General features: G+C 43.5%; 1 protein-coding gene across 2 annotated transcripts in view; it reads right to left on the bottom strand.

Annotated features, from left to right (window-relative positions):
- The window catches only part of xrn2 (5'-3' exoribonuclease 2), a 32230-nt gene that overhangs the window by 3913 nt on the left and 15546 nt on the right, over positions 1–12771 (bottom strand). For both annotated transcript variants that reach the window (XM_079291303.1, XM_079291302.1), the window contains 9 exons: positions 12234–12306; positions 11568–11651; positions 11349–11446; positions 9125–9204; positions 8952–9008; positions 8317–8385; positions 7519–7647; positions 6057–6169; positions 801–861 (listed from right to left, as the gene is read on the bottom strand). In XM_079291303.1, the coding sequence (XP_079147429.1) occupies positions 801–861; positions 6057–6169; positions 7519–7647; positions 8317–8385; positions 8952–9008; positions 9125–9204; positions 11349–11446; positions 11568–11651; positions 12234–12306 (764 nt within the window). The remainder of the gene's footprint in view (positions 1–800; positions 862–6056; positions 6170–7518; positions 7648–8316; positions 8386–8951; positions 9009–9124; positions 9205–11348; positions 11447–11567; positions 11652–12233; positions 12307–12771) is intronic.

Here is a 12771-nt window from a genome sequence, read left to right on the forward strand (position 1 = left end):
CCGGAGCGGATCCTCGACGTGGCGTCCGTGGGACCGAGCGACACGGCGCCTGACAATGCGTCAAAGCAACAGTGATATTAAAAGTCTCAGGAACAAAAGAAGAAGAGAAGGAACGTGGAGCCCCCCCCCCACATCCCTCATTACTGAACCATGTCACACTCGGGACCAGAGCCGGACTAAACCGGTAATCCCCCCTCCTCTAAAGTTCCTCCCCTGCATTTCATTTATCTGGTCCGGTTCCCGAGTACTTTAAAGAAACTGTTTCTTCAGCCGCTGCTTAATAACTACTGACCCGAGGTGACTCGGAGCCACAATGGGCCTGAAAAGTTGAACTGGAGAACCTGATTAGGAACTGCTGAGAGGAGGAAGGTCTGGAGCCAGAATCAACCAGCAGCATTACTGATGCCTCATTAAGCTGCACAAACCTCCTCCAGAGAAATCTGTTTTAGAGCGACGGAGAAAAAAAGAAACCCCCGATGGAGGAAGGCTGGAAAAACAGACACAACAACAGAGGGAAGTTTGAGGAAAAGGAGGTTCAATCACATCAAGAAAAGACACAAAATGAACCCAACTTTCAATGGAGGGGTCGATAAAGACCGTGGCTGACAAAGTAACAAAGATTAAATTCATCGTTTGAGTTAGAAGGATGAAAAGATGTCTCTTCACTTTCTCTTTCTTCAGATGAAGAGAGTTGTAACGTCCAGCATGCTAACCATGAACTTCCAGCGACCAACCAGAAACCCCCCCCCAAAAAAACAACATTGATTTTCCCACGAAGCAGACAAACCGGCCCGACTCACCTTGGATACTGGGACTGCTGGTAGGAAGGAGGCGCTCCCAGTAAACTGTTGTGCCTGGAATCTACGGAGGACAAAAGACGACATGTTCACCGGCGGTTTGAAGTTTTTGGACGAGAGGACGGCAGTCTGTCCCGAGTTTAACCTGTTATTAATGGGAGACAATACAGCTGAAAAAATGTGAAACTTCCAAAATTGATTTCTTAATTTAAGAACATTATTTGTTGTATGGAAGTTTTTCTGTGAATGTTATGTTTAAATTTGCAAATGAGGCATTATCTAATGATAACTTCTGGTTGATTTAGCAGAAATCTACAGACGCAAACAGACAAGTAAAATAAACACCCGAATGTGAGTTTTGGATTATTTCTTTCAACTCGTGTGAAAAAAAGACACGTTTAGGAAGTAAAATAAGACTTAAACCTCTAAAACTGACGCCTCTCCTTAATACATTAGACTTTAACATGTGGGTTTCCTTTAAAAACTCAACTGGGTCATAATGAAATAAAAAGGAGAAACACTTCAGATTCACATCATCCGAGTTGAACTGCAGAAAATCCTCCAGTTTCATTGTTTAGAAGCCAAAAAACCACGAACATGGAGACTAATTAACCCAATTCAAGTCAGCATTCACCGTGAAGGTTTAATTTAAAAACACAAACTATTTCATTTCCGTCACGGAGACGGAGCGGATCGGCCGTCGTGATGAAACGAAGCGGTGTGAAGCGGCTCTGGAGGGGTGGAGGTGGACTCTGAGAGGCGGGTAACGCCGCATTTGCATTTTTTTGTTCAGAAAATGAAATAAGCATTCAGCCGGCAGCATTGTGGACGCCTCAAGTACCCTGGTGCCATCGCTGCAGGCCCTTCACAAAGACACACTTAAAAAAACGGGAGCTAACGGCTTCTTCCAGATTCAACGTCGCCATGGCAATGACCAGCTGCGAGGGCCGCGGACTTGTTTGTTTATAGGGGGGGGGGGGGGGGGGGGGGGGGGGGCAGGCCTGTTGAGTGAGTCGGTGAAGGGGGCCACGAACCCCCCCCCCCCCAAAAAAAGATGGGACCCGGACTCTCAACATTCACAAACCTGGAGAAGAGTTTGCTGTGGAAACTGGGAGTCGACAGGATCGATCAGGACAACAGGGGGGGGGGAATATTAAATACATCACAACAACACTCCATGTTCACAGCTGATTATCATTTTCAGTCTATTACTGCGTTACCAGCGGCTCAAACGTGACTACATGCTGGTTCTTTCAGTCGGGTTTATCAGTCAAATGTAGCATCACTAAAAAAACGGATTTACAGAAAATCTGCTGGAGAAACAATGCAAATAAAAAGTGATATTTGTAGAAGTGTGGTTGTTAAACGACATATCAGACTTTGTCTGTCAGAGAACAGTTAAGACCTGGACTAATAGATGATAAGAAGACACCGTTTAACAAAATGCTTTACATCGTCTGAAGTGAACGTATCTTCAGAAGCGAAGAAAGAATGATCCTCTGCTCACCAGACTCCTGTTGCCTCCTTCAGTTGGTTTGTGTTTTTATATCACAAACAAACTATCAAACTAAAACACCGACTGTGTAGAAGTACCTCATGAAACCCCACTTCAAACCGTTTTCCATCCACTACTTTCATGCAAATATTAGGAGTTGGTTCATGGAGCCAATTCTCCTGTCGGGTGCCATTAAACCACTGAAGAAGACACAAAAGCATTGATCCAGAGGGACGTTGTGTGTAGCTGCAGAACATATTAAATTTAATGTGAGGAAGATGAGTCCAAGTCTTCAGGAAGAGAGCCGGGCTTTAAGGCTAATTTTAATTCTTCCCATAGACGTCTATTGGAAGAGACACACGACGTTCAAAATATTATTTTTACCCCGAAAAAACGGAGCGTACTTTCCAGATTTCACTGCTCCCTCACATCAACAAGTGTGGTTTTATGATATGAAATATGATTTGAATACGTTAATCATTTCACTCATGATGTTGCTGGTTGTGTGTTTTTAAATTGATGGAGAAATGAAGGTAATGTGATGTGGAAGCATGTGACTGGATGGTGACCATCTTTTTTTATTTTCTGTCCAAAGCATCATGGGAAAACTTGTTGACGTGAGCAAAATGATCCTGTCCTCAATAAATGACTTATTTTTTATCCAGTTGGGACATTTCCCATCAGCCTCAGCTGTATTTTGTGTTAATTGCTAATTAGCTTAGCATGCCAACACGAGCCTGTGAGCGTGCTGATGTCAGCATTTAGCTCAAAGCACCGCGGCGTCCAAATACATCGTAACAAAGAGCTGCTAGCGCCGCTGTCTTTTTTCTGTAACCGTCCGACATTCTGCACGTTTGAAGTCGATGTTTTGAAGCTAAAAACAGCTGATTTTACATTTGTTAAGACATTTAAAATCTATTTTCTGTAAAAACCCTAAGTTTACAAGATAATGTGCTTCTTAGGACATAAAAACATCGAAAAGCGTCACGGAAATGTGCCAGTGGAACGTGTTTTGAGACGCCTCTCAAAGACGAACTCTGGTCTACATTACTATCCTACTGTGCATTTATAGTAATTAGTTAGAAATTGAATAAAACGTCAGGCTTACAGATCTTTTGAGTGAGAGGAACCTCAAACCTTCAGCAGATTAAAGCTCATAAAAGAGTCTTTTGGGACACTAACTGGAGACTTAAGCATTTTTGGAAACTCGTGAATATGATTAAAATGTTAGAAAACAGAAATAATCTGTTTTCAGACCCGATAACTTCAATGAAAATATCCCACCAGCTCTCGGCTGCTATTAAAAGTAGTAAAAGGCACAATTAGCAGCCAGCAGGCGGACGGATCATTTTGTTTGCGTCAGTCAGTTTTCATGTTTGATTATCTCTTCACCAACAAACTTTAAGTGGACCACCCAGTCGGGCTCCAATTATAACTCCACAACACTCCGGTCTTCTTCTTCCACATCGGGAAAAAAGGAGAGAATTACAAGTGGACACCTGTCAATCTCCTGAATTAACAATGATCTGACCGTGTATAGACCTCCAGTCTGCGCCGGACAAAAGCAAACAAAGGATTACGCTTTAAATCCTTAAAACACGCTGCGGCCACAGTATTAATGCGGGGGGGATTACAACCGCGCTAAACAACTAAACGTCTCTCTCCGCCTCTTTTCAATTAGTTCTACTCTTTGACTCAGTGAGGAGGAGGACAGTAACTTCTCTGCAGACGGACGGACTCGGCCGGCCGCTTCACCGGCCGACAGCACATGTTTAGGAAAGATTAAAACCTTTGACGCTTACAATCACAAAGAATCATTTGGATGATACGATACAAGACTTCCAGTGCAAAACTAAATAAACCAAATTTCTAAAAAGACATCAGTGTGTAAAAGAACAGAAGCAGCTGTACATGAACCGTCCAATCAAAGAAGCTCAACTCACTAAGAATGAGTAAAACAATTCACTTTGTTCAGTACTCTTCATGCTTTCAGGTATGAAGTATTATATTTACGACAAAGACTTTGTTCAAAGCATTCAACATTGTTCCACTCTCATGATTTATATCCAACAAAACCTCAAACTTCTGAACGACTCTTTCAGTTTTTCTTCACTACAACATCTTTGAATACCTTCTGACCTCCGACAGTAGAAACCTTTGTTCCCGTTTGAGCTCAAATCAATGTTGGAGTAAAACCACAAAAGGTGAATACATCTCCTGTGAGATTGTTGTGAAGTTTTAAAAAGTATTTTGTGTAAATGCCGTTACCAGCAGCGCCTCGTGCGTCTGCTGACCCCTCATTACTGAAGTCGGTCCAACCGGCCAGCGAGAAGCAGCTCTTACAGTTGATCCTGAAGTGCTTTGGGAGTTTGGAGGCGTATCGGCCGCTGGATGAATCCGTTACTTTGCTGCCCCCCGGTTCAAATGCGGTGCCAAAGGCACAAAGGCCCCGCGGCGCGTTCCAGAGGCAGCGTGTTGACACATCACCGCGGGGGGTAGCAGGCGCCGTCAAAAGAGGAAGTTAACTTTGGTTTCAACCCTCTTCAGAGCGCATCACACACCCAATCAAGCGGGATCCTCCCGGACGCTTTTATCAGGGGGGGGGCACTCCAACAGTCTCATTACTGGCCCGGGTCTCCCACATCGCTAATCAGCAACCCCCCCCCCCCACCTCACCCAAAACCACAAAAGCCCAAAGCCAGCAGTGATTACTGGCCGAGCGGAGGACCGGCCCTGAGAAAGAGTCGTCTGGACAAAGCGAGCTGTCCGGCCTCCCGCTGCAGGAGAAAGGCCCACTTGTCTGGATAATCACATTCCTACGGACGCCGATATTATCGTCGGTTAAGTCCAGATTTCACCACCAATGTTAAGCAGAAATCCTGGAGTTAACAGCTCCTAAAGACCTGATGATCAGTTATAAATATTATTCTACGCCAAAACTGAGCTGGAGGAAAAATAAATCAAAGGTTTACAGCTTCAAATGGACAAAAAGCTGCAGAACTCCTGGAGTCAACGCCTTAAAAAGAACTCATGATCGTTCAAAAATCTGCCGCAATCTGGAGGAGCCAAAAAAAATCCATTTGCATCAAGTGGCACCAAGAATAGCTGCGACTCCCCCGCACGCCATCAGCGGGCAGATGAGATTATTCATCTACTTGCAAATTGGCACATCAAAGTCACACCGGAGGAGAGAGCTGGCAGAGGGGCCGGGGGGCCACAGCGTGGACAAAGTGAAATAAAAAAAACTATTTTATCTTCATCATATCGGACACGATGTTTGTCATGAAGAAGCAGGTTCGATGTTTGTTTTATTCATTAGTTTTGCTGCTTAATTAATAGACTCTTTAAAAACTTGTTTTGAGGCAAAAAGCTTCATTTAATCTGCACGAGATCTTCGTTTCAAACACGATAAATACAAACAAAACATATCCATTGATTTAGAATGCATTGTAGAACCTAGAGGAGAAGGTTGACTGTTTATTTAGAGCTCGGTGTTGTTCTCATCACTTCCTTTGTGACAATCCTTTTAGTCTGAGTGTCGTAAAGCTGCATTCTCTCTAGTGTCCACCAGGGGGCGACTCCTCTGGTTGTATAGAAGTCTATAGAAAATGACTCTACTTCTCTCTTGATTTATTCCCTCAGTAAACATTGTAAACATGAGTTTATGTCTCAATCTCTAGTTTCAAGTCTTCTTCAACACAGCATGATGTTCATTTAGTACATTATGGTGCGTTAGCGTGCGTTAGCGTACGTTAGCTTCTTACGTTGGAACGACTGGTGGCCTCCTCTGTGGGCACCGCGGTAGCTTCCTTGTTGGTACATGTTGGGTGGCGGGGCGTTGCTGTACTGTCCACCGCGGCTTCTGTTCACACTGTGACTGAAGGAAGAGAAAAGTGTGATGTAAGAATCAGAGTTACTACAACAACAACAACAACAACAACAAATCAAACTCACAAACGAGCTCACAGAGCTGTGACGGTTTGGGGCGTTTAGCTTCAGATGAAACATGAAAAACAACAGGAAGTCCTGTTTGTTTTTAGCAATACTACTACTCTTATCTGTACTCTCATTACTTGATAACAATTTAATAAATAACAGCATTAGAATTTATTCACATTTTTAAAACATAAATGAATTATTATACAGCAGCAACAGTAATGTTTACAGCAGCAAAGTCACTGTATGAAGTCTATAATGTCTGGAAACAAATCTAAAACATACAGGAGTCAAAGCTCATGTTGTGTTTTCAGATCTCAGAGGTGAACAACAGAGTGAGGAACCAAAGCAACAGAAACTCTGATAGCGATGCTCAGAGCAGCTGTTCGTTTGGCCCCATCGAGGCGCATAACTGCCGAAATCACTGAATCAACGACTTAGTTTAGCAAGAAGAAAAGAAGAAAAGAAGAAGATTGGAGCAACATTCCGTTTCTTCGAATCGTGCATAATTAATTCCACAGTCGGACCGAGCCAGATGTTCAATTATTCACATTTCCTTAATGATAATATCAACGTGTGGAGGAGAGAGCTTAGATCATAATCAAGGATGGCTGGTTAACGGGCAGCGACGGACACTTTTTCCATTTTAAAATACTGTAACCGTGAACACTGAGTCACTGCGGAATCAGCAGTCGTCGTTTAACACCGTGAAATGACATCGTCGCTCGCTGCAGGACGGTCTACCGGCAGCTGTGAGCGGAGACGTTGAGCGGAAAATGATTTCATAAACTCTTAAGATGTCACGGTTCAAACGTGGAGGACAAAGAACCAACTTTTTGTGTTTCTCTCCAGAGGTTACTGACGATGATCACCGATAAACTACGACTGTGATTGAACTGCATCTCAACCGTGTGGATATTAAACGTGAGCAAGTCGGTCTTATGGAATGCTGAGAGGCGTCAACGGTTCAACCCCTGAATCCCAAATAGATGAAACAACCGAGTTTATATTTGTCGCGGTGAAGCGATGAGATATGAGTTTACAGATGATAATCCCTCCTCTATCGCGGAGGTTAGTCTGTCTTTTTGCCAGTTACTCCTTCAGTCTACGTTCATATCTCAGAGTTTCACTCGTCGTCTTTTTCATTCTTCAGTTCATTTAGTTTGCTCGTCTTCTGGTGTTCCAGAGAATAAACTCCTCCGTTCAGGCTCAGATCTGTGGCTCACGCTACGAGTACAGACGGAGCCGTAGAGCGCATTAGAGAGATCGACGGTGAATCGATGAACTCACCCCAGAGCCCTGAAGCCGGACTGGTCCAGGTGAGCCTGCTGCCTGTGCTGGTTGAAGCCCAGCTGGGGTCTCCATGGTTCTCTGTTGCCCTTCTCCCAGTCCCCCGGCTTCAGCACCTTGTTGGGCATCCTGACAACAACAAACAAACAGACTCAAAGCTGCACTGAGATAAAGAGTTTTATGTGAATGTCAGAGGAGAGTGTAGACTCTCAAATAGACACTTCTGATCAATAATCAGTTCATGTTTATCAATATTACTTTTCTTCATTAGTTTCCATTCGGCTCTGGTGTTAGCATCACCTCTGATACACATATTTAATCTTTGTTGTATTTTACTGTATTTATTTACTTTACTCTTATTGCTATTTTATTATATTTTGCAATGTGTCAGTTTTATTTAGTTTACATTTAAAAAAAAGTGTATTCTATTGTTTGTATTTTTATTCTATTGTTTTTGGCTCATCTTTAATGAAACTGTCACAAGAATTTCCTTTGTTATTAATAAAGTCGTTTGATCTTCTTGTGATTAAACTGATTTGTGTTTGTTTCATCTCTTGCTATTATTCTGATCACGCTCTGTGAGCTCGTTAGGCTGCAATCTTTGCATTAAATGTGTTATGCAAATTATATAATAATTATATTACATGAACAAGTTGTGTGTGCATAACATAATGAGCCATATATATATATATATATATTAAACGTAATGATAATATGTAATGATAAACGTAATGATAATATGATATATATTCATATTTATATTAACGAAAGCATTTCTGAGATGAAATAAGTCCTCACTTGGCTCCAGGAAGGAGGACCGCCTTGAACACAAAGTCGGCTGCAAAGTGCGGATCTTTGAACTTCACCCTGGAAAAAAAGGAGAAGAAAATCAGTTTCAAGTGCGGCCAGAAAGAGTTCCATTGGTTCACTTTCTTTCTGTTCCCGAGTCGGTGACGTTTGATGTGGAGGATTATTCAGGCGAAGAAGCGTTTCATCACATTCTCACCCGGCCTCGGCCACTGTTCCCGTTGAGCCTCAGACAGAGAGCGGCTACACACTCGTGTTACTCTAATGAAAGGTGGCTGAACACATTCTCACGGCTCAACTCTGAAAATAAAACGCTTTCAAGCTTCGCTGAAAATGTCTCAACAAGTAAGACCGTCAGTGAATCAGTGGGACGACATAGACCGAGAAGAAACATGCAGATATCCGACTGACATGGTTCCTATATGTCATCCATATACATCGCTCTATAGATCTATATTGACATAGATCTATAGAGCTAGGAACTAGAAACCAACAGGACCACCCGTCCTTTTCTCATTTAGATCAAACCATGACGAGTGTTCATGAAGGAAAGTCAGATGTCTCAAACCTTTAAGTGTTGAACTGTCTGAGAACAGAAGAACGTATGATGCTAGCTGGGTTCTTACCCGATGGCGTGGTTCTGTTCAATGTCCCGCAGCGTTGGGATGGGTGACGTCACCAGCCTGACGGACAAATGACACGAAAACAAATAATCAGGTGCGTCGTTGCACTTCTTCAGCTCCGTCAGCCTTAAGAACACGAGACAAAGGAGGTGAGCACGAAGCCGGCGTTTCCTTACTCATCTGGTAGAATTGGTTTGTCGTCAAGATTTAACGTTCCCAGGATCCCATGACAGAGCTCCGCAGGGATCTCAGTGCCCTGGAGGAGGTGAAGGTGCAGATTGTATATCAAGCAGTGAATGGTGATGGTGTTAAGTGAACAGTAGAACATACGTCATACATGTTATAACACCGTGTGACTTATAGGGATGACCCCCGAAACCAGCTTCTACACGAGGAAATCCCCGGAGCATCGATGCGGTCCGGAGCTGATGGTCATGGTCTTAAAGATTTTGTAACTTTTTGTGTTGCTGCCCAAGAGAAACAGTTTATTTACATGCAAGAACAATAAAGAAATGTTAATGTTGTCCCACAGAATAATCAAAAAGAAGAGATCAGCAGAATAGCAAAAGGTATTACAATCAATAGGATCGCTGGTTATTATCCTCGCACCTTATCAGACGGTGTGAATCCTTCTGTCCGCTAACGAGGGAGCAGCTTCACTGATCATGTTTAGTTTCCCCAGAGGATGAACCCCGTCTAATCAGATGTCTATCATCTATGTCTAGACAGGCGGTGGTTCAGTCGAACTCTTTAGACATTTGTCTCACAGGTTGTGGAACAGAATGTATTTTATAATGCTGCACATTTGTCACCGTTAACCAAAGTGGATTTATTTTTAAACGTAATGATAACTTTACGTGGCTAACTGTGGCTCAGGAGGCAGAGCGGGCCTCATAAGAGCAAATAAGTGCTGAAATGAACATTTTAACTGACATTTCCACATCAACGTATATGATCTTAAATAGGTAAACCAGCCACTTCTGCAGATATTCATGTTAATTAAAAGACTTTGCATCAAACGGTAGTGCCAGATGTAACCGAGCTTTAATCAAATCTGCAAAAGGAAAATGACAAACGTATTCACGTTTCATCCACGACCGAGTATAAGAAGCTGCTTTCATGGATGTAAACAGTGGGTGGAGCCAATTCTCCAGGCAGCCGCCATTTAAAGCGCAGAAGAAGAAGACGCGACGACGTCATGAAAAATGAAATGTTTTGGGGAAAAATGGAGTAGAGAAACAATTCTCGTTTCTGTTTGTTGTCTTTCATCCTTTGATGTTTTCTCTAGTGCCACCAGCAGGACAACCTTCACATGTTCAGTCTACTACCCGTACGACTCTAACGTAGATAAACCATCGCTATATTTTGGGGATTTAATTAACATTTGACGAGTTGTCTTCAGGTTGGTTTCTTGTTTTAAGGAAGAAAACTGACAGCGCGTCTTCAAACGTGTTCAGTATTTGTTCAGATGTGATCCGTCCTCATTAATGTTGCTGCTGTATTCATTTGAGTCACTGTTCAGAAATACTCTTTAAGAAGTGTTTTAACCCAGTGAGTAAATAACTCCGAACAACAACAACTGTCCTTGCTTTTACAAATACATAATCAACGAGAGTGAATCGGACTCACACGACACCTGCTCAGCTACACAAACATCTGCAGCACAGTGACGCAGGAGGCAGAGCTTCCACTGGATGTGGGAGTTTGATTTATAAAACCATAGAAGAAGACTATTATTACAGTGTTGACGGGGGGGGGGCAGCTGCACGATGCATCACAGCGCAGAGAATGATATTAATTTAAAGGAACAAGCTGCTGCATCATCAAACCTACTGGTGAACTTCGTCAGACGCTGCAGGTTGTTGGTGCTCCTGTTCAGAGAGAGTACTCCAGATACTTCACTGACGTAAGAGTAGCAATACTGCAGTGTAGAAATACTCAGAATACACTCAAAGTATCAACGGTAAAAGTACTAATTATGCAGAATAATGTATTTTATATTACTGGATTGTGATTATTGATGCGTTAATGTGTTCAACACGTTAATGTCGCAGCTGGTAAGAACAGAACTGCAAATTAACTGCTGTTATTAAACATGTTGTAATGAAAACTAATGCCGAGCAGTAAAAAGTACGATATTTGCCTCTGATGTTGTGAAGTGTAAAGTAGCTTCTCAAGTAAAGTACAAGTAACTCAAAAGTGTACTTAAATACAGTACTTGAGTAAATGTTAACCATAAGACAACATTTCCCATCAGCCTCTTCGTCGCTTCCTGTCTGAAAAGTGCAGCGACTGTTTGATGGTTTTTAAAATAAACTACATTTACTTCTGTGGACAGAAGGAACTGCTCGGCCCCATCGGGTTGATTTGAATTCATGGCGGAGTTTTGTGTTTCGTTACCTCTTGAGATTCTGTGCGGTAGAGTTCCTGGATGAAGTCGGAGAGCGGGTGAGACTTGTGGAGAAAGAGCACGTCGCTGCCCAGACTGTTTCTCCTCACTGCAACAGAGAACACGCAGCGAAACACCTGAAAATGTCCCCTCACACAAACACTGAAACACATTTTGTCCGACATGCTCATCGTAAAGAGAAATCCAGAGTTGGTGGAGTTTTCGCTCACCTTCCTCAGGTGAGAGGTCGGGGTAGACGTTGTCCAGAGCCGCCCTCAGCCGACTTTCATCCACGAAAGGCAACAAGGCCACACCTTCAAAATAAAGCACATATACGGGAACTTAACATCTTTGTGTGCCACAATCTTAGGATTTGGTGACATCTAGTGGCGAGGTTTCAGATTACAACGAACTGAATACTCCGGCCGCTCCTTCCTTACCACGACTGAGGTAACAAAACCACATGAAAGGCCATCAACTGTATGTAAGACGTGGACGGTTTCAAGTCACGAATTTGGCAATTCTGGTCGTCGCCATCTTGTGTTTTTTTTTGCAACCAGTGAACAGGAAGTGACCATATCTGGACTGAGGAGGAGTGACGTGGAGTCATTTTCTCATAGACTTCCATACAACCAGAGGAGTCGCCCCCTGGTGGACACTAGAGAGGATGCAGCTTTAACACATGAAGCTTTGGATTCACTTTAAGAACTGGAGGTTGTCGACTGTGGCATCTTTCAAGACCTTCGCCTCAGACTACTTTAGGAGCAATGAAAGTCTATATAGTCTATTGAAGTATATTATAGTTATCAATATGATCATACAGTTCTGCTAATAGATCACTCTAAAAGACACACTGGCCCTTTAAAAGCAGTGTTATTGAGCGGGCAGTCACTCACCCTGCCAGGCGTATTTCTTGCCGTTGAGATCAATGGCGAAGTCGTCGGGGTAGAAATCGATGATGGAAGAATCCTGCGTCAAGAGAAGTGTGAGACTTGAAATAAGCAGCTCAGAGTGAAAACTACTCTCTGCACCTCCCGATCTCTCTCTCTGCACCTCCCGATCTCTCTCTCTGCACCTCCCGATCTCTCTCTCTGCACCTCCCGATCTCTCTCTCTGCACCTCCCGATCTCTCTCTCTGCACCTCCCGATCTCTCTCTCTGCACCTCCCGATCTCTCTCTCTCTCTGCACCTCCCGATCTCTCTCTCTCTCTGCACCTCCCGATCTCTCTCTCTGCACCTCCCGATCTCTCTCTCTGCACCTCCCGATCTCTCTCTCTGCACCTCCCGATCTCTCTCTCTGCACCTCCCGATCTCTCTCTCTGCACCTCCCGATCTCTCTCTCTGCACCTCCCGATCTCTCTCTCTGCACCTCCCGATCTCTCTCTCTGCACCTCCCGATCTCTCTCTCTGCACCTCCCGATCTCTCTCTCTGCA

This window comes from Melanostigma gelatinosum, assembly GCF_949748355.1.
Source record: "Melanostigma gelatinosum genome assembly, chromosome: 19".
Taxonomy (NCBI): Eukaryota; Metazoa; Chordata; class Actinopteri; order Perciformes; family Zoarcidae; genus Melanostigma; species Melanostigma gelatinosum.